The sequence below is a fragment of the Platichthys flesus genome, chromosome 5 (assembly GCF_949316205.1).
Source record: "Platichthys flesus chromosome 5, fPlaFle2.1, whole genome shotgun sequence".
NCBI classification, from domain to species: domain Eukaryota; kingdom Metazoa; phylum Chordata; class Actinopteri; order Pleuronectiformes; family Pleuronectidae; genus Platichthys; species Platichthys flesus.
Genome location: NC_084949.1, coordinates 21,354,746 through 21,382,466, shown reverse-complemented (window position 1 = coordinate 21,382,466; position 27,721 = coordinate 21,354,746). Strand labels below are relative to the sequence as shown.

The 27,721-nt window shown below is 42.9% G+C and overlaps 1 protein-coding gene across 3 annotated transcripts in view; it reads left to right on the top strand.

Annotated features, from left to right (window-relative positions):
* Nucleotides 1-7,482: 7,482 nt before the first annotated feature.
* Nucleotides 7,483-27,721, top strand: part of nr3c2 (nuclear receptor subfamily 3, group C, member 2) — a 69,445-nt gene continuing 49,206 nt past the window's right edge. Inside the window, exons 1-2 of one of the 3 annotated variants that reach the window (XM_062387549.1) lie at nt 7,483-7,795; nt 9,773-11,581. In XM_062387549.1, the coding sequence (XP_062243533.1) occupies nt 9,792-11,581 (1,790 nt within the window). In that variant the 5' untranslated portion in view covers nt 7,483-7,795; nt 9,773-9,791. Of the gene's footprint in view, nt 8,051-8,105; nt 9,214-9,772; nt 11,582-27,721 lie in introns of those variants that run through there. The other 2 variants (XM_062387547.1, XM_062387548.1) reach the window with 2 other exon arrangements.

Sequence of the window (27,721 nt, the reverse complement as noted above, 5' to 3'; positions counted from 1 at the left end):
CGCGGAGACTGTTCACTGCGAAATTAATCATGACACAGGCGTCAGCTTTTGATATTTTTTTCGCCAAGTGCTCTGAGTTCGTACCAGCCGATGTAATTAATAAACCAAATGCACACAAATGCTGATAAGACGCTGACACTGATGTCTTCATAATAACCAGGCACCTTGAAAACCAACGCCAGGTACCACACAGACACACACACACACACACACACACACAATAGAGATGAGAGAAGGAAAGGAGGTGCAGAGGAAGAGGAAGAGGAAGAAGAGGAAAGCGAAACTGGGACAAATTAATCTCAAAGCGTTAGTATGAGATTGTTAAGGGTTCTGACTTTGCTGTGAACTGCCATAAATAATGAAAGGCTTCATGGGTAACAAGGGCGCGTGCATACATCTCCATACACATTCTAAACAGCTGTGGGTCCACGGTAGCTCAGAGGGCTCCGGTGCTATTTATAAATCACAGCGTTGTGCTTGGAGAGCGCTTACTGTACATCCAGTCATGCGGAACATAAACAGTTGCTTTCTGTTAGCAGAGAAAATCTCGCCGTTACTTTATTATTACAAATAGATGAACCGAGACTCCAGGAACGTAGCTCGCCCATATCCGGCATAATTAATGTGACATGCAGCTCATCAGTGCACAAACCTCTACAGGAGCTGGTTGCTCATTTCACAGTGTGTGTTTTTTAAGCGATCACAACGCTGTTGCCGACTGATTCACCACAGTGCACATTGTTAAAATCAGGCCCGGAGACTGTTTACCTCTCATAAAAAGACGTATTCCTCTATTTTTTTCCAGCTGAGATTAACTTTGATCTTCCGCAGGCTTCAAAGTGCAACACATCAAATCTGTTCATTTGGAAGACACCAAAGGAAACTTGTTTTACATCTGAGATTTCTGTTTTCTGTTTTCTGTTTTATCAGAGAGAATAAAAACACAATAGCGCGCAGGGCCCCTGTTCTTTTTAAACGGGCGGAGAAGTGTCATGTTTTTCCTGTGAGTTGGGCTGTTAAGCTATTTTGGGTCCATATGATCTCTCTCTGTGGAGAATGTACAGTACAACACAAGCCTTTCAGGTCATTTTAAACGTTTGCACCCTGGCCCCCGGCGAGTCTCCCACAGGCAGGCCTCCTATTTGCTCTCAGGCTGAGGTGGGTCACTGAGTGCAAATGGGAGAGAGAGAGAGAGAGAGATAGAGAGAGAGAGAGAGAGAGAGAGAGCAGAGTAGACAAAGAATTCCAAGAGAAAAAAAATGGTGATTAACAGATAGAGGTTGTTTGTGTTTTGTGCATGTAAAGAATTTTTCATGCATTTTACAGTAAAGATAGAGTGTAGGGAGGGGACAGGAAATGAGGAGATGAAGTGCAGAAAAGAAAAGTTAAAAATCTGAAATATAAACATATTAAATTGCGATTACAACCTTCATTTGCATTGTTCATTATACTTCTTCCACTGTCTTGGTAAAGGTGCATATAGAAAACCAAACATGAGGATAATATAAATACTGATAATAACCAGTTCAGATTCTTTAGGTTATTATGATTATATTTGTTTTCAGTTCTTGCACTGGTTTTGAGCTATGCTAATAATAATAAGCTATATTTATAAAGCACCTTTCACTACAGTTACAAGGTGCTCTACAAGTTGAAAATGTAAAATTAAAGCCAAATAATAGGAAACAGTTAAAAAGCAATTAGCAATAGAGCACAGCGATAGAAATAAAAATGAAAAACACAATATTATTAAACATGAAAAAAACGTTAAAATAGAAGGTGAGATTGGAACAAGGAAAGAGCACACATCTAAAAATAAGCTTTAGGAGGATATAAAAGAAGGGTCAGGAGTTTGCAGTGTAACTGACGTGGATATATTGTACTGTAACTGCCTGTCAGGATATAAAAAACAAATAAAAGCAGTGACACACGAAGAAAACTCTGGATAAGCGAGTAAACACTGTTATCAGTCGCTCTGGGCAAAGGTCACGTGGAAAAATTTGAAGGGGAAAAAAAGAGAAAAGAGTTTATAGGCCAGAATATGCTTTCACAAATTATCAGCACAGAGCCATATGTGCAAACACTGTACACACAGACACATACACATACACACACACACACACATACACACACACACACACAAATCTCAGCGAGGGTCACCAGAGACCCACTGTTACACACCACAGCACCAAAGCTTTTCCGTATGAAAAGCACAGACGCTTCGCAGTAGATTTCAGATGGGATTCATTTTGCTCCTCTGACTATATCTATATATATTTTATTTTTTTTCCTTAAACCTACTTTATCTCTTAGCGAGGTTGCCCGTGCTGATGTCTGCTCTGTACTCGACAGACAGAGGAGCAGGAGGTGACCTTTATAAATGACACACAAACAGCCAGACAGTGCATCAGAGTAAAGGTGGTTTTTCTAATCCTCTCCCCTCCTGTTGTGTGGTCCGACTTGTCCACTGTATCGCTGTGTGTTACGTCCCAGGCAGAGTGACACGTGGAGCTCGGCTGTTTCTCTGGCTCCTGCTCTGACATTCTGTTTGTGTCATGCTTTACCTCCCTCACTCCTTTTGTGCAAGTCAACAACACCGAGGTACAGGTTGAGAAAACTGACTGCTACTGTAACACGTGCGACTCTGCACTGGAAGAAGTGTTTGCTCAAAGCTGCAAGTGATATTATCTGAGTTTAACTTGTAGACGAGTATTTTAAAATAACTTAGTGCTGAGTGTATTACTAAAAGTTTGCATGGGCCCATTTTTAGAGCACTGCGTTTTTTACACGTATGTGGATAGTATATCTTTGGTTATTATTTTTGAATTATTTCTTATTAAGATAATTCATTGTTGATTTGTTTTATCTGTAAGAATGCATCTTCATTTCTTAACTAATGAACTGCTTTGATTTAGGATTTTTACCTCAGGTATAAGCCAAACCATAAATGGTGTTACACAAACACTATTTCACATGTTCATTATAAAACAGATCGTGTCGATTAAAACATCCACAATGATTTCACAGTTTTAATCTATACCTCAACTTCCCTTATGACAACTTTTCTTAACTCATAATTCAAAGATACTCTCCCTGCGAGTATTCTATCAAAAATGTCATTACTTGTACAAAATGCCGCGCATCAAAATCAATTGCAGGCAACATCACAACACCTGAACCCACTCAAATAGCTATCCAAGCATTTGCTTTTAAACCTTGGCATCTAGGTGCTGCATGATGGGAGTTATGTTTGCAAGCTGACACCAGGAATATCAATTCATAATGCACTTGACACAGTTTTGTTGAACAACACATCATTTAGTGATAATTCTCCGCGTGTTAATAATGTGATCTGAAGTCAGGCTGTAGCCTATACGCCGTGTTCCCACTGAATATGTATTCCTGACTACGCTGAGGGTAAACATGTTATTTAATCATCAACATGATCTCAATCGTCATTGCCTAAGTGGGAGGAACAAACCCCAGGTGGTGCACACATAGTAGGAGAGACTTTTTGCAGGGGAGGCCGGCTGAATGCATATCATTCAGCATTTAAACGCTCCGTGCCGTCTGTGTAGTAGGGCAACTTAAGGTGAACAGCAATCTGTGTCATAAGTGGGACTGGGGGGGGGGGTGGGGGGGGGGGTTTGTTTACGTTGTCTGAGTCTCACGAGAGACACGTACACATTTTGCATAATGTGCACTTTCTATTTTCTTTATCTAACGTTGAATTACACACATGTTTAAAATGATGCACTGAAACTCTGTGAGGATACAGTTCTTTGTATTTGTTTCCTGATCTGGAATCAGTTAAGCAAGCCTTTTTATGTTGTTGTTGAAATCTTCTAAAAGCGTTTGTGGATTTCCACCCTGTGTTACAGTCACACTTTAATGATGTTCTCTGTAATTATATCTCTGGGTGCATTAATTAAAATCTTAGCAAGTTGGTTGTAAAGCTCCTCAAGTCTCCATGTGTTTGACTGCTTTTATACCAGTTACACTTTTTTTCAATTATATCAGATATTGCAGTAATTGCTTAACTTTGATAAACTTGTGAAAATGTGATTTAATTTGTTACCAGGATGAATCAACGGAGGAGATGACAGAATATCAATCTTATGTTAACATCATATTATGACAGCAGGAGATTTGTTCCTGTCTATAATCTCTGTCAGTGGGTAATATATGTCTTTTTCTGTTTTCAGGGACAAAATATTAATTATCACAGATTTTATTCACTTAGCCCAAGGTTATTTTTTTTTATTCTGTACAACACACATACCCTGGCCGTGGCTATAGAGTTCAGATTTAAAAAACATGCTAGTTCCCATAGCAACCCTGTTTAAAATTCACTGGCATACGGTATATTCTCATGTCTGACCTTCATAGGCTTGAGTCCCATCGCCCAAATGGGAGGTTATTCGGTCTGTGTGCCAGATACTGAAGTCTCCCTCAGACACAGGGAACGAGACCATCATCAAAGCTGGAGAAAGTGTTTACTGCAGCGAATGGGCACATTTTAATGAAAAAAAATATGTGTGACCAGATGGGCTCTGAGTTGCCACATATAAGGTAAGGCATCAAATGTTGAATATGCAGCATGCTTCTTTTTTTTCACCAGGAGTAATGGCTGGGGTGGTAACATGTTGGAAAGGACTCAGGTAATTGAAGAAGCAAAAAAATATAAGTGTCTTTGATTAAAATATACAAAAACGCTGAAGATTATCTTCCACAGCATGTGAGGAAATGACAGTTTAGACTTTATATCGAAGCCGTGACTCTATCATGTTGCAGAGATACAGTGTCTACTAAGGTTAGCATGCAGCGCTGGAAAGGTATGATCCAGTTTAATTGGTTGGCAAGACCTTGCAAGTGTCATTTCTGGATTTTGGGAGGACGTTGATATGCATCTTGATTTTCAGCCAATGGTTTGCCCTTGATGTGTGGATGAAGAAATAGTAGGCTACTGCCTCACGTCCTTTGATATCTCATGGTTCATCTGCTGCGACACTGACAACTTCCCATGGGGGTCAAAGGGTTGCCAATGTCTTTTCTTCTAAGTCACCTGTTTCAAAGTTAAACCGGAGAAGAAGGATTCTTATCCAACAAATGCAGGTTTGACAACGTGCAGATTGTTTCAAGCTAACGTTAGTGCAACGTGAGGTTGAGGGTTTGAAACTTTGTCCTGATTGGATAGTTAGCTCAAACCAAGTACACATGCTAGCATGCTACAAGTTGCACCCTGAATGAACAAGTACGCATAGAGAAGGCCAGTTAAAACTTTACGGATTTTTTCGACAGTTAACTCCTCCACCTTACAGCCCCCAGGATTTGTTTCAGTAGGTTTTGAGAAACAAGGGGAAATGAGTAAATTACTGTAGATCACTGCGATGGTGTCTTAACCTTAATTAGATACAAATATTGCTTTAAGAAAAACTCTGCTCAACTGAAACCATAAGCATCTGATTAAAACAAGCTCTGTAATTATCACAGACGATGGGAACAGGGTCTTCTGCTGAGTTGACGAGTGTTTTGTTTCGGAGTTAACATGCTCCAATTCCCTTGTCCCCATGAGGCACAGCAAGCACCTCTCTGTTAAGCCGTTGGCCCAATATGCAACTGGAGTTGTCTGCTATGAGTCTAAACGGGAGTGGAGGTCTGCTCCTGAACAGAGCGATCACTCATCCAAGAGGATCCCTCCCTCTTCAAAAAGAAGACTATTTTTAGCCCCCATGTATGTACAATGTTTTGAGGGCCAGTGTGATCATCTTCGATTCGGCTGGAGCGATTGGGAAAGCCCCGGCGACATGCGATGGAGCAAACTCCCAAAAAATTACCACGGAGGCAGCCAATTATGACTGATTTCAGGTCAGCCGCGCTCTGATGTCAGTCTGCGAATTCCTCGGTCTGTGATGCAGAGCTAAATTAGATTTGCTCATGATGTGTTTGACGTGAAGCCACGGACGAGCGGGAGCCGCATGAGTGAGGGTGGGCAACATGGGCTATATCTCAATTCGGCTGCTTTTAATCAAGCAGGTCGCCTTTCATGGGTGATTAGCAGGCAGATCAGGGGGGTGGGCAGTGGTGCTGGGATGGCTTTGACTAATCCAACTGCTGCTGCCTCGCTTGGCTACAGGCTGGCTCGAAGAAACGAGCAATGAAGAGATCCGCTCGAGATGTCCACAAGTCCTGCCTGCGTCCTCTCACACAGGAACATGAGACGCTGCAGAATGTGACTCGACTGACTGACAACTCCGCAGATTAAACTGATTATTGGACGTCGCTGGAGTGGAACCAAAGTCCACACTCACATCAACGCCATGAGCCGTCGGTGGTGAAATGTAAACAACACCTTAGTCCGAATGTTGGACTCACAATCGTTCTTCGTTGATGTCGCAGATGAACACGTGCACATTGTCCTTTTCTCACGCCCAAACATTATCTCAGAGCTGCACTGATATCACAGGAAGTCGGTTTGACTCAGAGCCTCTGAGCAAAACGGGAACACACATCGATTTTAGACATTTTTTTACTTTCACCTATGAGGTTATGTTTTCACCCCTGTCTGGTTGCTTGTCTGTTGGTTTGTATGTTTGATCATAAACAAGACTGAAAAGACGACGACATATTCCATGAAGTTTTGTGGAGGGTGATCCAAGGAAGAACCCAGATCAGGGGTCAGATCCAGGATTCTTCAACGGTGAAACATTTAGTGTTTTAGGACATTTACACTAATTCACAGAGCTTGAAGAAAACCAGGCATAGGAAGGGAACTGATATCTGTACATGTTTGCAGATATCAATTCCACTCCAAGTAATATTGTGCATGCGGATGGCTGATCATATTAGTTATTTGCATATTAATTTATTCATTGACATTGGTTTATTTGAGTTGTGGTGTTGTTACTGGTGTGAAGTGACGTAGTTTATCTTAGTTTGACAGGAACTTAAGTGGCATCTCCTACTGTCTCAATACGTTAACTTTCTGGGAGAAGCAGCAGAAATATTGCTCCACCTGGTGGAGGCAGACGCTACAGTGGCAGAGCACCATCCTGGTTGATCTCACTGTGTGTGCAGGGGGTATGATACTGGGGTCTATATGATCCTGCGTGTCATTAGTTGCAAAGAGACAACCACCCCCCCCCACACACACCGTTCCCCTCTCACAGACACACACACACACACACGCACACACCCTTATGCAACTTGTAAAGTGGACGCGTGTGCACGTGCCCCGCGTGCAGCAGAGCTTGTCAGAAAAGGAAAACCAAGTGAGATATTCGCAGGAGAAAGTTGCAGCGGATGTTTTATTCAGAGGCCGGGCAGACTCTGAGACTTTTTTATTTATTTATTTTATTTCCATGCCCTATTTCCAGACTGTACCTGCGCCCATAGCCCCTCCCCTCCGCCTCTACCTCCCTCCCTCCCCCCGCCCCCTTCCTGGGAGTTTGTGTTGCACTCGTTGCAGTGAGAAGAAGAAGAAGAAGAAGAAGAAGAAGAAGAAGAAGGGTCCATGTGCACACGATGACGTCGGCCTGACTCCTGCGTCTCTTTCTTTTCTTTTCCAAAATCAGCACTTTTTTTTGTGTGTGTGCGCGTGTGTTTCATTTTTTTGAGATCCCCCCCCCACTCCCCCCTCCCCCCACCGGACAGTGATAATCCCGGAGAGCCGCGCGCGCTGTGTGCAGAATCCTGCGGCCATAATGTGAGATGATCCGCCGCTGTCGTCCGAGCCCGTCGCTGCCTGCTCGTCCTGTCAGGAGCAGCGGCCGCGCTGCCGAGGATTACACCGGTGGTAATACGCAGCTAAGACTTCTCCTCCTCCTCTTCCTCCTCTTCCTCCTCCCCGAGCTGTCAAACTGAAAACTATGAATTAGACTGACGCGTCTCGCCCCTGACATCCACTGACTTTTCTTTTTTTGTATAGTCTTTGTGGCTCTGCGTTGCTTTTTTCCTCCTTCTCCCTTCTTCGTTGTCTGGAATACCGCTGCCCGGCCACACACACACACACCCACCCACCACCCGGCAACTCTGAATGTCGCTGTTAAAGGTAAGGAAGCGCCATGTGTGTGTGTGTCCAAACTGCGCGTCTCTATCCGCGAACTCCTCGGGCGCACGGTCCCTCAGCTCGACACTTCGCATCCTCCTCCGTGTCTATTTGCAGCGGAAGAGAAACGCGATAACTTTCGACCCGGGATCGGCTCCACGGTCAAAACTTTGTGCACACCGGGTGGTTCACGCACACACGATGAATACGCACGACAGTTTTATTTCCCCCCAAAAAAAAAGAACCCGTCATTTGTCTGCGCACCTGTGATGTGCGGAGAGATCCCAGTGCGGCCAGTTCGTTAAACAAAACACCAATTCAACTGTGTACTAAACCGCAAGTGCTTTGATTTGCACCCGGAAACAATATTACTTCCAACTACAGCTTTATTATAGCAGTTTTTTAGTTTTTAGTTTTTTATATTCTGCGCAACGCAAAATGGAGAGAGATGCGGAGATGGTGTCCAGACGGAGGCAGGACAATCCCGACCCGGAGCTGCAGGAGGAACCGAGCTTTTTTTTTTTTTTAAATGTAATCATCATGTAATATCGAAGCGTGTGCACGTGCGCAGGCCCTGTGTGCTATTTGACTAGTGCGTAACTTTAAACGCAGATGTCTCAGGAGGAGAGAGAAACACAAACAAACAGTGGGACAGGGATCTCGAAGCAGAACGCCTTATCGCCACACTTGCTTCTGTCAACGGTGATAATTAGCGGGTGTGTATATGTTTGATCTTCCCCGTGCACGTGCCGGGGGCTGCTCCAGCCGCTAAAACAATATTTCAACTTATGTCGCAGCTACGTTGAGGCTGCAAGAGCAATAACTATTGAGCGACAGCTGGCGGACCAATCCGCGCGTGGCCTGGTGGAGCCTGCTGGATTTCTGGCTCGGCCGGCCAATGGGAGCGCGGCAGAGGGTGGGAGTTTAACGCAATAACACAACGAGAGAGAAAAAAAAAGAGAAAAAGTCGACGTCACGCAGATCCATTAACTCTTACTGTGCGTTTTCTCTCAAGTTGTCACTGTACGTCCCCTGTGGAGCAAGCAGCAGCCGCTTCACTTCAGAGAGAGAGAGAGAGAGGAGATACTGTACTGGACTTTTTAATAAGAGAATAACTAATTTAACATTCTGGTGTCAGTTTTTGTTTGGTCTTGTATTCTTAAGAGGTAAGTCAGCTGATCTCCAGATCATTTCAAAAATATGGTTTTAAAGAAATATGCTCTACTTCTTCACTGTGCTTTTTTCTTCCTGCGACATTTCATTCGGAAGTTTTTTGCATTGAAGCTTTGACCGTGAAGTTGAAAGCTCAATTCACGCTGTTGTTTTAAAAATAGATTTTTATCTCCCCCGATCGTATAATTTCATTACTCTGAAAAAATTGTTTACCAACTTGAAATACTTCAATTTGTGACTCGCAAATAGTGTTCTTTTGAACTTGTGAATTGTGTTAACATAATGTAATAAAACTTAATTTAACTTTAACTTCAATTTAAACAGGAACTTGATTCATTTGTGTTATTTCATAAGATTGTACAAAGTTTTCTTGTTTGAGTGCACATGAGACCTGCCTAAAGGCAAACAGCCTACATTTAATACACCTGCCACTAAACTTTATTGTGTATATTATTGGCATTAATCCACTGTTGTTGTGTGCAGCTGAACCATAAAGAACAGTATTGTGAACTGTCTCTCATTCTTTTTATTTCACTTTCCTTCTTCCACCAGGTGAATCAATGAGCCAGCAATGGAGACCAAAAGATACCAAAGTTTCTTTGATGGAAGCGACACAGAGAACAGATGGTCTCACGTCCCCGGCACCATGGAGTACTGCTGCAGCACAGAAGATTTGAGTCTGCCCAGCACTGATATCCTGATGGACATAGTCAACGTCAGCTGCCCGGCTGGAGGTGCAGCCGCCGACTGCAAGGACAACAACACAAAGAAGCAGGAGCAGCCAATGCTGCGGCTCAGCCAGAACCAGCCATTTGTTCTCCCCCATTTCAACAACTCTCTCCACGGCCATAAGCAGGAAATGGACTCCAAGGAGCTTTCCAAGACTGTGGCCGAGTCCATGGGTCTGTACATGAACGCTGCCAGGGAGGCCGACTTTGCTTTCAGTCAGCATGGGGCCAGTACCAGCCCTGGGAAGATGTACCCAGTGTGTGGACGGCCTCTGGATGAGACCCAGAGTGGTGCCACCAAGAGCCCCAAGGTAAAGCCGTTTGGTTTTCAGCAGTCCAACGCCACTCCCAGAGAGTGCAGCACTGGGACTCCTGTGAGCTCGGCGTCCATGCTGGTCTCATCCCTGTCCTGCAGCCCCCAGACCCCCGGCTCCATCTCCAGCCCGGGGGGCAGCAACAACATGGTGTCATCAACCACCAGTCCTCCTGTGTGCTTCGGAGCAGCGTGTTCATCCGTCGGCAGTCCTGTCAGCCAGACCTCCTGTGCTGCAACGCTGGCCAACATCAAGCGTAGGAACTCAGCCACATGTAGCCCAGTGGAGTCCACCACTGTGGGCTCACCACCACTCACCAGCCCACTTAACGTCATGAGGTCTCCCATGTCCAGCCCCCAGAGTATGAGCAGCGTGAGATCGCCTCCGTCCTGCAGCACCACGTGTAACATCCGCTCGTCCGTCTCGAGCCCCACAGGTGGCAGCTGCACCAGCACTGCCAACACCTGCAACACAGCACGGCCTTCCATCTCCAGTCCAGCCACCGGGAGCACTATGGCTGTCGGCAGCCCACAGAACCCCTCCTCCGGTGGGTTTTCCATGTCCAGTCCTGCGGGTGGACTGGGTTTGGTACAGAACGACACCAACAGCCCAGAAGACACACCTCTGACCAGAGACTCAGACTTCAAGAACTTTGAGTTCCCCAAAGTGGAGATGGCTGACGGGGAGGTGTTCAACGTGGGCCTGGACCAGATGGGCATGGTTAAGTACATTAAGAACGAGCCCGGGACTGACTTCAGGAGCATGTGCTTAGGCAGCTCTAAATGTAATGTGAGTAGCACACCCTTTATCACACAGATTAAGAATGAGCCAAACAAAAACGAGGGATGTATGAATCCACAGCCGTATGGCGAGCACTCACCGTCTCTTGGACTCTACTCCGCGTCTGAGACCACCTATTTGTCCCTGAGGAATAACATTGATGAATACAGTCTTTCTGGTATCTTAGGACCCCCTGTCGCTATGAATGGGAACTATGAGTCCGATGTGTTCTCCAACAATGTCCTGTCTAAAGGGGTTAAGCAGGAGCCTGCTGATGGCAGCTATTACCAAGAGAATAACAGCATGCCCACATCGGCCATTGTTGGAGTTAATTCCGGTGGACACTCATTCCACTACCAGATTGGAGCCCAAGGAACAATGTCCTTCACGCGGCACGATGTGAGGGACCAGTCCAACCCTTTGTTGAGCCTAATTTCGCCCGTAACGGCGTTAATGGAGTCGTGGAAATCTCGGCCAGGCATGTCAGGCCGAGGCGAAGGATACCCAGGTCCAAACTGCATCACAGACAACATGTCAAGGTAAGGACAATGAAGACGTCTCTAAACAGCCTGACTCTCGGTGTATCTCCGTCAGATGGCCTGCTTAAAAAACTCTGTTTTTTAGGAGCTGTGATAAGCGTGCAAGCTTAGCGTCACAAAGAGCAGCAGGTTTCACTTGTCCTGCATGTTTTTTCTTTTTCTTTCTGTGAGTGTACCTGTAGAATGTCCAGCAGCCTGCGTCTTCAGAGGATCAGATAAATGACGGAGCCAGTTTGTTACAGTTAGACTAATATTGCGAAAAGGGATTGAAGGCGTTTGCTCTGGGAAGTGCTAAATAATAACAACGGCAGAGCTTGGGAAAGGCAGCGGGATGCTGGCCGGGGGGGGGGGCACAGGAATGAAAAGACGAGGCCCAGGTCATTGTTATAGTAGCATGTGATCACAACATCGTCTCTGCTCGCGCTGCCCTGTGTCCTACTGTAACACACAGCAAGAGCCAAAGTTTACCTCTTATCAGGGCCTTGTGTGTATGCACAGCAACACAATTAATTGCTCTGTAAGACCTTGTGTAAAGCAAATATCTGTCTTTATGGGCTCTGAGCCATTGGCAGCAACATAAATTATGAATGATCACATGCTCTTGTCGCCAAACTGATTGAATAAACAGTTGCTTTTCGTGAGGGGGGGCGAAAAAAAAAAACAAACAGGCCAAACGGGAGAAAAATCTATAATCGCTGTCAATCTGGCGAAGTGCAACTTTGACACAGTTGTTGTGCCTCTAATGTATTCCGGTGTCCTAGTTGCATGTGAAGTTAAATAATTGTCAGTGTGATAAATAACGCTGAATATCAAAGCCACGATCTGAAGATACGTGTGCGCCCGTGTGCACTGTATTCACCCAACGCTGGGAGATGCTGCTGTTTGTTTGCACTAAATCAAAAGAAAGGTTTGTGGTCCTGTAATTTGGATGTGATGTGATATTTATGTTTTTAAATAAGAGCGGCTGGCTATTGGGGTTCTTTTGAAATACATTGCTATCATCTATTTATGCATTTGAGGTCATAAATTCGCAGCCTTTATGAGCTGGAGCGAAGAAGCTCTAAACAAAGTCATAAATGACTCCCTGCTTACTCGGCTTTGATAAGAGTCAGACGCTCGCTGTAAAAGAAGCTCTGTACAGCTCTGGATTTGACATTGGCGGGACATTGGATGTGCGTTTGACTGTCTCTCGACCATGACAAGTCCAGGCCGAGTTTCAGCAGTGATGTTGCGCAGCATCTGAAAATGGAGATTTATTAGATAAAAAAGTTTTTCCTGATTTGAATTTGTAGAAACCAACTTTGCTCTGATTGCGCTGTAGTTTTTTTCCCCTGTAGTCAGTTGATTTCTTCAGCTCAGCTATGTGAGACAGCGGGGACATGTTCAGAGGAAGGTTGTGGGGGAAAAAGGACATATTCACACAGCTCATCAACTGACGGCTTATTTACTGTAGCACACAAATGCAATGCAAAAGAAAACTATCCTAATGCTTTTGAGCAAATCTGTTTATTTGTCTTCTTCTGAATCTCAACCACATTTGACCTAATTATCTTATCATCAGTCATTTATTGTGTCTGGTACACACTCTTCTAGACAGAAGATACTGTGTGTGTTTGCGTTTGTGTCTGTGTCTGTGCATGTGTGTGCTATAACAAGGCTTGCAGCTCTGAGGAGACTGATACAGCCCGTTACCTTGGAGGCGACCCATATGGCAGGAGCCAAAGCGATGTTGACGGGATCACTGCCACCTTGGTCCTAATGAGATCCAGCTTAGCCCTAATGTCAGACAGGATGACAGTAAGAGATGGGCCACATGGCAGGCAGCCAGCCTGGCAGAGCAGCACACAGGCACCAACACACATATAAATACATACAGCACATACAATTAATGCACACACACACACACACACACACACACACACACACACACACACAGTAAATGTAGACATGGAGGGATCTCTTAGCTCGAATGTAGGAATGTAACATTTTTGTAGAGATTGCTGCCCACTTAGAGTATCCAGATACACCTGTACTATTGTATTGATTGACAGCTATACTTAGACATAAACATAAACTTATTGTATCCTGCCTGAGATCTGAAAGGTCTCTGCAGGAAATCTGGGATTGTGTCACGCTTCGGGCCAACCGCACGCTGCCCTGGCCCAATATCTCATATGCCCAAAAAAAAGAAAAAGAATTACGTAATCAAAACCATTAAAAAGCTCAACCAAAAAACTCTTTGATCCACTGGAGCCTTGGATGACAGCGAGTCAAATCCCATGGCTCCTTTTTTCCCTTTCACTTTGGTTTCCTCTGTAAATGGATTTAATTAAAAGTGGCTGCTCATCTGAGCAGTCTGGATTATTTCGTGCAAAACGGGTTTGACTCTGACTTACAAGAAAGGAAAAGAGGTAAAAATAAAGATTCGTTCCAACCCAGAATTGAGCTGTTTATTTATTTGACCTTATTGTTTATTTAAACCAGCCGGCCAGCATGGTGCACTGTACAAGTCAGTCTTGTTTTATTTTCAAAACAAAAAAGTTGAGTTCCTATATTTAGTATCTTGACACTGTAAGTCCCTCATAGAAGAAATCTAATTTGTGGGAAATATATAAATGTGGATATTATTATAAAATGACCTACATTAGTGAGCTGGATTATATTTGCTTTCTGCCTAAATCTCCAAATCTCTTTTCATCCTATTTAGGGCATTTTTTTGTGCCGGTTTTCAAAGTACTGTTTCACCAAATAGAATTAATCCAAAACTTTTCAGTCCTCTGACCTCTTAATTTCATAATCTAACAAATTGTAGAAGCCAACGATGTAGTTTTTTCATTGAGGTACGGTCTCATTAAAAATGTGAACCTTTCCTATAGCCAATGCAGAGTGATATATTCCTAAAGCCGGGTTTTTTCCTCGCTCTAAGCCTGCAGACGGACAGAATTGCTGTCGACTCATGAGGAAGCACCAGATTTAAGCGGGGAGAAGGCTCTGCACTGGACTCTGGCCAACTCTCAATGTTCTGCAGAGGGATGAAAAGGCATACTCCTGAGAGCACACTAATAAGGCTGTAATTGTATGTTCCTCCACTAAATTAATGGATGGAAATGATTTGATTAATTCAGACACTGCTGGATACTAATATCCAATTAAATCCCAACACCAGGCATGCACAGGGGCTCCTGGTGCATTATGGGCTCCTTGCTGTATGAGGCGGGCAGCTGCTTGTCTGGGTTGTTAAAAAGGATGTTACAGGTGAAGGTGTTGGGGAATGGTTGGTGTCTCTTCTGTCTATGCATTAATTGGTGCGTTCTCCTGTGCATAGGCAAGTATTTAATTGATGGTAAAAATCAAATGAATACAATTATTTAATTTTGCTTAGTTTATTAACTTCAGCTCGATTGCTGATACAAACTTGCAGGTTTGTGATTTTCTATCATTAGTGTAAACGATATTCAGTAGGCCATCATGTCAGATTTTATATTTACATTCACAAACAAATAAGAATTGATTTTCATTAGAAAAAAACACATATTATGTTGATAGTTTCACCATCACTATGCTTTTAAAAAGGCATTTTATCATAAATCCAAACTGTCAGGCCGTTTTAGAATGAATACATCATGTTTTCCAATGAAAGATAATTGATTGGTCAGTGAAGGATGCTGGGAAAAGTTTTTCTCTGCAAACAAAGTGTCTAAGTGTATAGCACAGCACATGACATCAGAGAACCTCTCCTGTACGATTGTGTGACATTAGAAAGTTTTAATTGGGATAAAAAAGGTAAATATAAAGACAGGAAAAAAAATGATACCCATGTCCTAGATTCAATAACATTATCAAAGTTTAATATTTTTCAGGTTATGCATATTTCATGTGCACTGAAATATACTGAGATGTGCTGTGGAGTACTCCACCTTGGAGTCTCAACTTTATGCAGCACCTTTCATCCATGCAGCTCAAACTGCTTTGGAAAAATACATTTAAGATATGAAGACATAGAATATCCATAGAAATCATTGAAGAAAATGAAAATTGGAAATTAAATGGAAATAAAACCCAATCAGTAAAAAGTAGGATTAAATAAGAGTCAGTGAGTAATTGTGATTATTTTAGGTTAAGATGGCATACATATAAGATGTCATAAACAGCAAATAAAAACAAGTCAAATACATTATTTTAAAACAAAGAAAAAAGTAGTGCAAGACAACAAACTCATTAAGAAAACAATTCAATAGAAATTGAAACTGGTATGACAACTAAGACATTTTGTTCTGACCCAACCTCCCCTCTTAAACAATTGACATAATTGAATGAAATTATTTTGATATGTTTCTCAATATTTCCCCTTTTTTGTGAATTGGTATGAATATATATTCATAGCAGAATATGACAACCAATGTCTAATGGGAAAAAAAATCGAAATGAATAAAACACCTGAATGGAAAATGAAAAATAATATTAACACAGCCCGTGAGATTCCAGGTCTTTGTATCTTCTGGGCAGCCCATTGCTCGTCGGTGTGGGCGGATCAGAGGATGTGTAAATCAAGAGGGAGAAGAGGATTCAAGGGATGAGAAGCAAGAGTCAAATCTTAGTTCTCCAAACTCCCCCCCAAAAAAATCCTTAAAATGAAGATGAAAGCTCTTTGTGAGGCATTTGATATCTTGACTGGAAAGTAAAAAACAAACTGTAAAGAGAAGTATTTATCGAGAGGAGCTTTCCAGGCTCGTTGGCTGCACGAGGCTAAACTGGAGAAACTTCCTCCAAATGTTGGTTACAGTGAGTCAGCAAAACGTTTTGTGTCTAGAGCTTGATTTTTAGTAGATTGAGTTGAAGCTTAATGCTTTCATGACATTCATTTAGTTTCAAGGCTCCATTGTGATTAGGTTTTTAGATTTTTGGCTGCCTTTTGCTGCATGGCTGAAAAATCCACAGCAATTGGTTGATAATCGTGGTGCTTGTTTTTTGTTTTTCTTTCCTTTCACAACAAAGAGATTCTGGAATTACTACACCTCTTCCTACCTGTCAAGCTGTAGTTCACGTCCATGTCCAGTGTCTCCCGCAGAATAAGATCCTTGTAGCCGGTAACTGAATAATATATACAGCTCTATGTCTTGTGTTTGCTGTCAATCTCAGCTGTTGCTTCGGCCCGACCTGGCTCTCCCACAGCAGCGTGTTGGCTGCAGTCCTCCTCCTCCTCCTCCTCCTCCTCTTCCTCTTCCAGGTCTTAGCTGCAGATATCTCTACCTGACCCTCTCTGTTTCCGCCACAGCAGCAAAAGATGAAGCATGGATTTTTTCAAAACAAATTCATTGGATAAGATCAAACTGTTTGGAATTGTTTGGATTTCCCACGTGAGTTTAGTTTTTTTTAATGACCTGATTTGGACTGACTTCATGCCTTTCCAGAATTGGCACTTTCGAATCTATGTAAATATTTGTCATTATTCATCTGTCTGAGATAAATAATTAACGTTATCTACTTGCGAGAAAATGTTGCAGTAACTTTGCGAAAAAGCTAACTATAATCCTTCCTGCTGTGCATGATCAGTTTTGATTCTGAGTGTCAAATATTCATAGATGAGGTGTCTTGATGACGCGATTTTAATGAAAGATAAATAAGTCTGACCTGCGGAACTTGAGTATCCCCCCTCTGGCTGTGAAAGGAATTACACAAACAACACAAATATAGTCACAAAAATACAGAAACATTTCCAGGGTACCAAATCAATAATCGATTATTTTGTGTAAACAGAATAAATCTAAAAGCTACATATTATTCCTGCAATATTTTACATATACAAACCTTGAGCGTACTTATGTACATACACCAGAATACATTTGAAGAAATTCCCCCAAGGCATTCGTTAGATGTTTCATTTAAGAGAAAGCAATATGAAATCATAATACCGCAATAAAGACATTTAAAATACAGAGCAGGAGGAAATTCAACAAGATCTGATCTGAATGTCCAGTAACGTGATATTGAAAGGTAAAGACATGTTGGCACATGAATGGACGTTTGTTTTACCTTGTGCTACGAGAGCGTAGGAGCAGAACCGCCTGCAGTGGCTGTAATCTTTTTAAAAGAGCCAGGATGATACAGCGTGGCACAACCATCGGATGCTTTTGTTGCACAGAGGAGAAACCCTGCAAAAGTCTCCACTCTGCCTCTCCCACGCAGAGCCGTGCACGCACACACACACACACATGCACACATGCACACACACACACACACACAGACGCACACACAAGCGCACAACACCTCCGCCATGGCCGCCAACAACAACAACAGCACACATTCTAGTCCAGACTTGACACCCCAATAAAAGTGTGGTTACTGCTGGCCGGGGCTACTGGGATCTGAATGCTTGTCTTGTCCTCATTTGAACCTCCTCCTGAAACGCAGCCTGGTGACAGTGGGCCAGATTTCCGCTAGGCCGGACCTGGAGTTGGAGATCTACTCTCAATTACCTACCGCTGACATTCCCTTCTGTTGCTGAGGTCATTACCAAACTGCATAAAGGAGGCGGAAACTGAATACCAGAGCTGCAACAAAGCATAGTGGATGCTTCTTTGTGGCGATGAATGCCCTGATTTTTTATAGCGTGCTGCTTTGTGAGGTACTGTAGCTGAATGGCGGCCTTTTGTGAACGGAATACTCGGTTTACCTAACAGGCAAGAAGTCTTGAACATGTCACACAAGTGGTTCGAAAAGATCCCACGAGTCATGATGCTTGTCGGAGGCTTTTTGTGTCGAGGATTGAAACGCAGAGTCATCCGAGAGGAAGCAGCAGCAAGCCGGGATCAATAATATACAGCAGAGTGATTACACGGAAACGTGCGCATATTAAATCACAAATTACAAAGATTAACTAGTCATAAGAGCCTATTTCCACTGTCATAAATTTAAAAAAGGATTGTTTGTTTGGGTTGAATACAGGCGGATGTCTAATCTGTTGAGAGGGCATCATTCATTCAGAGCTATAAAAAGCAACGAGATCTATATTTCAGTTTTGGTGGAGAGGATGCAGAGAGAAAGTTTCTGTATCTCCCCCTCACACACCCGGCTCGCGATTGTTCTCCTCCGGTATCCTGATACATTTGACCGAGCAAACAAGGCACGGCTCTATCATTCATGTTTAGTTAGAGTTTGCAAAAGTATTCAATGCCAAAGTGCTTACATTTAAAAAAAAACAACACTGTTTGTCTTGTCAATGCCTCCGTGGAAACGGACGCCATAAAGGAAGACACTCGGGAAAAGAAATGTAAATTCTTTTCTGCTTGAAAGGTTCCCGAAGTAGGTCATACATATTTGGCCCAACTGAAATGAAGGGTGTGTGTTTGTGTGTCACTCTGGACCCTTTTACATAACAAACACACACACACACACACACACACTAACAACACACACACACACACACTGCAAATCCATGGACACTTGTGTCAACACAGCCTGCTATTCAGAAAATTGCTGTCGGCCACACTGAGTTAAAACTTCTATAACTTAACGTTTTTTAACTTAATTTGTCACCAAACAGCAGTAAACGGTGAGAAATGAGCCGTGTAGCAAATGGAAAAACTATGAAGTCTCAACTCTTTATAGGTTTTCTAAACGGTTTGGAGCCTTTTAACGCAGTGACTCTCATAATTATTATTTCCGTGATGTCCCCCTTTTTCAGCAAATGCATCTATTTGCTTGGCTGCCGTTTTTTAATTATTAGGTCCAATTATAAGATAGGTTCATCTTAATTGGGTAAGCCTTTAAAAGAACACTCGATTCAAGTGTTTGAAGCACTAACACTTTTATTATATGTTCCAACATACACACATTGGGTAACATTGTCCATATAAATGTGTCTGACACTACATTTCATATAACTACATATCCCAGGAAATATACATCACTCATCTTTTAGCTTTCAAACAACATGTGTAGTAATTTCGGGGGGAATTATGTCCCTGATCTAGAGAAAGTGTTTTCACTCGGTGTCTCCTCGGCTCTGGATGCTGTGGGGAGAAGACACATGATTTGCGATCTTTGTCAAGCAGTCAGTCAAATCCATAAAACACGTTCCTATGGAATCCCTGTGATTTAGGATGTAGCTTCTACAAGCACACAAATCATGTATGAAGCTCCGTGGCACACTGACCCAGCAGGTGAAAGGAGGCCCCCAAGGATCAAGCGGTGAGTCGAAGAAAAAAGACACCATCACTGTGTATCACACCGATCACTCTGGTTGCCTGACGCTGCAAAAGGGGTAAACTTGTTTGGCAGGAAACGCAATATGTTTTCTGTTTTCCTTCATAATTGAAGGGGGATAAGAAAGGGTCAGCATTCTCAAGTTACACACACACACACACACACACACACACTCACACACACACACACACACACACACACACACACACACACACACACAAACACTTGTTTCTGCATCACCTCATGTTGTGTCTGGTCGTGCAAAAAGTTTCGGTTTCAATCGTCTAGTTTTTTTTAAATGTCTGTCTTCTGATCAATGGAGGTGGACGGAGTTTTGCATGTGGGGCTTAGAGGTAGAACAGATGTCTTTATTGCTCTGAACAATCTTCGTGAACAGTTTTCATTGGAAATTCTTTCTAGGCCCTATAAAAAAAACCCACTATTGGCAGCATCGTTTGAGGATTAGCAACAGTGAAATTCCATTCACCTTCAATGTGTTAGTGATAAATATCAAAGACTTCCTGAAAACCTTTTTGGTACCAAACCATACTGTAGTATTGATCTGAGACTGGGACTACAGATTTAAGTAAAATGATAATGACTCAGAGTATTAAACCTATTCCAGTGCATATATCTAATATCTGTTCTTCTAACCTTGTGTGGAATTAACGATTTATTTTATTGTTGTATGGCCAAGCTCAAGTTAAATCCTGTAAAATACAAAAACATAGATAGAATTTTCTCCTAGAACTTCTTTACTTTCCACATTGACAATCATACCTAAAATAACAACACAATAACTCTAGCAATATACAACAATTATTTCCTTCAAATCGCTCAAAACCTAAGTCTTGCATATACTTCTTACTGCATCCCTTCCACACACTTTTTGTTTTTGCGTAATCCTGTTACCTGACAAACAAACAACAGGGGTGACCAATAAACCTCCTCAGTGGAGGTAATTAGCCCGTTTCAGCAGAATGCCTCGGGCTTTTGATGGGTCACTGTAGTGTTATCACCTCAGTTCTGTCTGCAGTTCTGGGAAATGCACAAGCAAACACTTTTTGTTGGAAAGGGAGAAAGTCTGGGGCTTCTTTTATTTTGTAGACCGTCACAAAGGAGTTTTCTCTTTCATTCACAGTCGTGCTCAGCTGCCGGACCTTGGAGGAAAATGTAAAAATCGAATGCACCAATATGCTGTAATATTAGCCTGTGAGTAGAGGAGGGGCCGAGCACGTTCACACCTCGATTCATTTGTTGTGTAGAGCCACAAACGAAGAGATGATCTCAGAGTTAGTTAATGAAGGATGGCGAGGAAAGATAATTTAGGTTAAGATTCAGGTTAATCATGTGTCATTGTCTCTCGGCACCTCAATTATCTTACTTTTCAAATCAACCAGATGCCATAACTCAATGCTTCGGTGTATAAATGGTCACACTGTCACTTTAACGACATGTTGCTTCGACATTATGCCGAATGTAAGCCTGCTCTCCTAAGAACATTCCATCCTGCTGACCTAGATCCCAGCCTGATTAAGATCTACATTAATTGGGATGATTCACCTCGATAGATCTCGTGCCAACTGTGACGAGAAGACGTGGCTGGAGGTTGGCCCTCCCCCCCGGGGGCTCCGCTGTCGTAGTACAGCACCTCAGCCAACTTGCATCAGTCCGGATCTACTTCTCAATCTGCAAACCAAAATCCTGGTTGATCTTCTCCAACACCATTGTCCCCTCAGTGTTTTATCAATTTGAGGCCTGACACCATGACGTCTATGGATCTGATGATGTTTCAACCACAATTAAAACCTGAGGCAACATCCAGGCCTGTGAACTGTCGGAATCTTTATTTTTTATACTTATTGTTGATGTATATGACATCGTTTTCGCTAGCGTTTGTTTCCCTATGGTTGGAATCACCTCTTAATTTGCTGGAAGGATGCAGTAGAGGTCAGGGAAGAATCGCTGTGTTTCTTTGACGTTTTCATCCAATAATTCAAAGAACTAGATGAAATGAATCAGCCATTTGACAACTGGTGTCTGTGAGTGTGAACAATTTGTCGCGGCCTGATTGGATTGCAGGGGACAGTCGGGCCTTGGCAGCAGTCTGCACTCTACCGAGTTCAGATCTAGTTTTTGTTAAACTTGGTTTGGGGCGGTTTGGTCTTTGCAGCCTGAGAGGAGGAGGAGCCCCCCCTTCGCACCTCATTTCCACTGAGTTGGTGCGAATGTGGCTGACGGGCCTTAAGATCTTTCTTCCATTCCACTGCAATCACAGTCACTCGCTAAAGTTTCAGTGACGTGCACCTCGTGGTACAATCTGGCTCACCAGCAGGAAGTTCCTGATTCAGGTGTGATGCCAACATGCTTGAGTGGATGGGCTGACAGTCGGCGTCTAATTGGTAGTGATGACCTACTTATGCATATAACCCATATTGCATTGGTTGGCCTCGGTGGTGACGTAGGAATACAGTGACTTTATTACCCACACACATGCACATGGAGATCCCATTCATTAGTAATATGTATGTTTTAAACCTCAGTGCATCTCTATAAACAGTTGACTTTTTACCAGGGATGTCCAGTGGTTGACTAGATGGTAAAAAAATGTTTATCTGCCTGTTGAGGAGGTTGTTTCCTGAATATACAACATAGAACATAAAAACTCAGTTGTTCTGAATTCAGTTGTGAATCCACCCTCACCCAACTCCCTCCTTTGCTTCCACCATTATTACAAACATCCGATTCAATCATTTCAGTGTAATAGTCGAGGGAGGAAAATAGGTCTTTCTGTGAGGATTACAGTATCAGCAGGTGCAGCAGGTGCAGCAGGATGGCAGCGCCATCGCGGCCCCATTTATTGAAATGTTCCTTGTCACTAGTTCACTAAGTGTCTCGTACTGAAAGTAGCCATCCTATATACAGTAGAGGTCCCATTTTGTCGTCATCTTGTTCCCTTGGCCGTGGCATTAGTTATTAAAGGTCCCATCTGTGGGATGTATTAGACGAGCTCTGCTGACATCATGGCATTTCTTCCATCCTCTGTGAACAAAGCTGCATGCTCATTTCATGCAATATGAATTAAGGGCCAAATACTCCTGAGTGTTGGATGAGGGATTTCCCTTCGGTGATTACACTGGAGAGGCTTTTAGACTAAGAGTATAGAGGAGCAGTTGTTGAAAATAAACTAATCGTGATTGATTCATGTATTGCAGAGGGCTGCACACTGTAAGCTTCTAGTCACCCAATTCTTAGAGAGAGTGAGATTAAACCTTTGAAAGAATCACGGAAAAAGAAGGGTACGTCAAAAGCTTCAGGAATATTTGAGTATTTTTGATTTTGTGTTAAGAAAATTGACCTTGAATTAGTAGTTAGACTAGTGATCTGCTAAGAGATTGTGTCATTGGATGGACTTTGCTTTTGTGTGTTTGCCAAAGAGCTAATCAGTGTTTTGGTTCTGACCCGCCAGCAAGCAGCCACAATTTAAGACTGGTCTTTGAGTAAGTGTCTCTACTCTGAAGGTTTTGGCATCGGCAGTCTGACTTGTTTGGATATAAACACTCACTGACATAACTGAACCCTTTGAAAGTGACCTGGTTCCGTTAGCCTCTATTTACAGGTGACGTTTGCCAAATTTACCTTTCAGAGGTTAGGTGAACAAGTCCTTGCTGGCCCCTGTGCAGCAGAATAACGTAGGATTGCTTTCGGTTAGTCGTAGCAGGCTACAGTTGTTAAATTATAATTATTGTGCAATATCTCTGCAAGTTTCTTCTCAGAGGAATAGAATCGGCTGTGCCCCAGTTCATCAGCGGTGCTGTAAGCGTGACGAAGGAGGTGCATCTTCACTTCTCCACCTGGCATAGCCCACACAATTTACGCACTCCCTATAGGTGAAATGCAACAGAGAAACGCTGAGTCAAACACTCAGTCCACTGCATCACATTTCACACGCGACCCCCCCGACCCACCCCCCGCGACAGATTAATGGGGTTGAAAATGAGAGCGCGTCACATGTGCAGATGCGATGGGAGAGACAGTGGTCTCAGCAGAGCTGTAGCCCGGAGGCCCGGCCGCTGTACAAGCTGCTGTATGTGCTCTCTCATCATGACGCACCGTCCTGCTGGTAATAGATGTGAATAAATATTCACTTTATGGTCCAAACTCACCAAGAAGGAGCTTTTTTATGGGGACTGACGGCTGTTTACAGGGATATTCAAAGGCACAAATACTTGTGAAGATAAACCACTGGTTTCTGTACAGATCGTCACCTTTGTGAAATGTGGAGCAGTTTGCTTAGAACATTTCCGAATCATTTTTATTTCTGTTGTTAAACCTCTTATCTTCTATTGAGCTGCCCCACGGTAAACTTGTCTCCTCAACATCCGTGCCAAACGTTTCATTGTGGTGTTTGTGTAAAGCTTTACAGTCCTGCTGCTGCCTAGTTTACATCAACACGCAGACTGACACAGATCCAAAGATTGACATCCTTGTTTGTCTCATGTATGCTCACGAGTGGTCAGAATTTCCCAGATACTACGTCCACACAACAGTTTCTGTCCTGACTTTTCTGTCTCGTGGTATTTAACAAACATGTGGGCTGCGTGACTTAGTTATTCCCCCTCAGTTGACTTCCTTTTGGCTTTTCTGTGCCCTTTAGGGGAGCACACACTACACACACACATGCCTCCACTCTTGTAACCAACCATAGCTGCTTTGTGTACATGTTAATCTTTCACTTGTGTATTTAATGTATATTAGATATAGGTTAGTACAGTACACAACTAAATTCTGCATCCCCTGAATAATAACACAAATTTTAAGTAATTATAAATCCCAGATTTTATATATCTGCACCAAGCGGGCTAAACCTTTAACTTTTGTGAGGTTGTACCTGAAATGACTACAAAGCTGTCTTAAAATGTGTGTGTTTAAGAATGATTATATTTGGAAGTATCATGGAAAATAAATGTTCACGCTAAATTACAGTAAAACCGACAATTACGCGTCTCTTGGTCCGAGGGCTCAGAACTCCTCTGTTCATGACAACAGATTTCTTTTTTTAGACGGCTTCGATCTATTTTGAGATGGGTAATGATACAGGACAGACACTGAAGGACCTTCAAACCTGTCAACTCGTCTTTCTTCACACCTCATTGGTCAGGGGGAAGATGGCATTGATGAAAGGTCGCGGGGTGGCTCTGATTAAAAGGGAATATATTCAGCTAATCCACACAGCCAGTGCAGTGCCGGGTGGCTCCTGCTCGCAACTTATCGATGGATCGGGTAATTGATCTGATCCGTCCCCACCGAGCATGGAGCTGCCCCCCCGCCGCCAGTGTCTGTTAACCCTGCAGTGTATGTAAATCAGGTTCTCCACAGACACAAGCGTGCTAAGAGGAGATTCATGTTTGTCAGTTTTCTGAAGCTGTGTTGACACTGTCGCCACACCTCCACAGGTATGTTGACCTAGTTAGTGAGGCGGAATAATGACAAAGAATAAAGAAATCCCTTGTTCCCCTTTGTTCCAGTTCTCGATAAGAATCTCCTTCAACATTGAAAGTGCGTATGACGGCTTTGGGGGCCATTAGATATCAGACGACGTAATAATTTCATCATTTCTTTTTTTATATCACTACGATCAAATTATGAGCTAGTTTAATTTGGGATTGTGGTGGAAAATATTATTGTCAGTTTAGTTTTTGACTGTTTATAACTATGATACTGATCCATTTCCCCCACAATGCAACGGCTAATTTAGTTTGCTAATGTTTCCCGCCCCTATAAAGTGACATTTCAGCGTGTGTGACTGTGAGAAAGGACGGGCAAAGCAAAGCGGAAAGTTTTGAATGACGGCATAACATCACCTTGCAAACGCCTGACACAGTATACACGCAACAAATCCCCGAAATCCTCACTTAAGATTTCAAAAATGCTCGAGCAGTTTATGTTCCGAGGCGTAAGCAATGATAGAATTATGTGTGTCCTTGACAAACAAAGTCCTGTGAATGAAGATCTTTTTTTTAGAGCTACTGCAACCAAAGGACTTTGCCACGTGATAAAACGATGGAAGACTCTGCTGTGGTATTTACTTTACAGTGTCTCTCATTCACTTGAAATGGTCAGAGTCAGGGTATAAAGGCAGCATTGTAATGTATAGAATTCTACAGTTAAAGTATCTCTAAGCACACCACTTAGATAAGGCGTCATTGTCATGTTGTGCTGAGGCTATACATAAAACCAAAGCACTGAAATCCTACTGAGAATCTTGAGTTTCACAGTAGAAATAAAATAAAAGGGAAAGAGACAAGGGCGGCGGAGACGGATGCAGAGCTTCACAGCGGATGGACAGACGGAGAGAGAGCTGATGATCAGAGATAAGCAGAGAGAGGAACAAAAGGGCAAAGGGAAGAGGCATGTCTAAGTACCCTTTCAATTTATTCTATATCGCGCATCGCAGATGACAGATCTCCGAGTGTAACGTCTCAATAAAGGGCCACATGACCACAATTAATCCCCACACGTCGACCCACACCTCATTTAACTTCTGCTCCTCTTTTTTCTAATGATAGAAAAATGAGATTATTCCCCGTGTTGGAAAAAAGTACGAGCGATTGCAATTGTTACAACGGGATTAGGTTCAATTCAAATTCTCTGAATGAATTGTTGGTTTGTTCCCTGGGTGCATGTGTAGAACCAACAAAAACCCATGTACACTTTGCCTGAAGGGAGGACACAATGAAAGGTAAACATTCTTGTCCTTCCTGTCATCTTTTCCTATTGCCTGGCAGCCATCAACTTAAGAGACATTGTCCTGAACTGACACCGTCAGGCTTGGATTGAACATGTTTTAACCACAGTCTGGTTTTCAGTCGCTCCAGCTGAGGCAGAGCAGAAACATATTTAGTTATAAAGCAAAAAAAACACACACACCCCTCCAGAGCAATTGTTAAAATGCTAGATATTTGATTTAACTACATTGTATCTGGGTCTGACCTCCTCTAATATCGTTACAAAGAGACAATAAAAGAAAGTGATACACAGAGCGATCGCAGCTCTGCACAAAGAGCCCAGAGAAGTGACTCCTCTTCTTGGAAAGGAAGAGTGAGTAGACGGACCAGACACACTTGGCAGGAAGACGGCGCTCGCACTAGCACGTCGAAATTTGTTCCAAAATCAATGCGGCCTACTAATATTTGATTCTCCTAAAAAGAATTGAAGGCCTCCATTGGCAGACGCGGCACACACACACACACACACACACACACACACACACACACACACACACACACACACACACACACACACATTTAACAAAAGGAAGAAGTCCTGCCGCCTTTTACAATAATACATGTCAGTTTGTGGAGGACAATCATTAAAGTGACGATCCCTCTTTTGTCTCGCGGAAGGACAGAAACAGTCCTTCCTCATTTACCAACATATGTTAATATAGAAATAATTGATGTTTTGATGGTTACTTGTATTTAGTCCCTGAATAAGAGAACTGCTCGATGAAACCAGGTTTTGTTTGGTTCAGGTACAAAGATGACTTCCTTTGCACCAAGCGTCATGGTAATCTTTCCTGTAGTTTTTGTGTAATCCTGCAAACTAACAGACAAGCAGACAAAAAAAATAAACAATTACAGGCAGGGACATGAACTCTTTGGCGGAGGTGAGAAATAATGCTTATATAGTTACATAAGCAAAGTCAGGTTAGTTGACCTAGTTGGGAGCCCTACATTCCTCCCAACAGAAACCGGTGTCCCTCTTAGACATTACCTGACTCTGTGTGTTTTTCTACTTTTACATTAACAAATATATTTTTGGTCACTTCCTGGGACACTGCATCAGATCAGGGTTTTCCTGATCACTGCCCGACATCATTCGTTCACCTCTGAGACACCAGGAGAGACACATGTGGTCCTCGTAGTGTGAAAG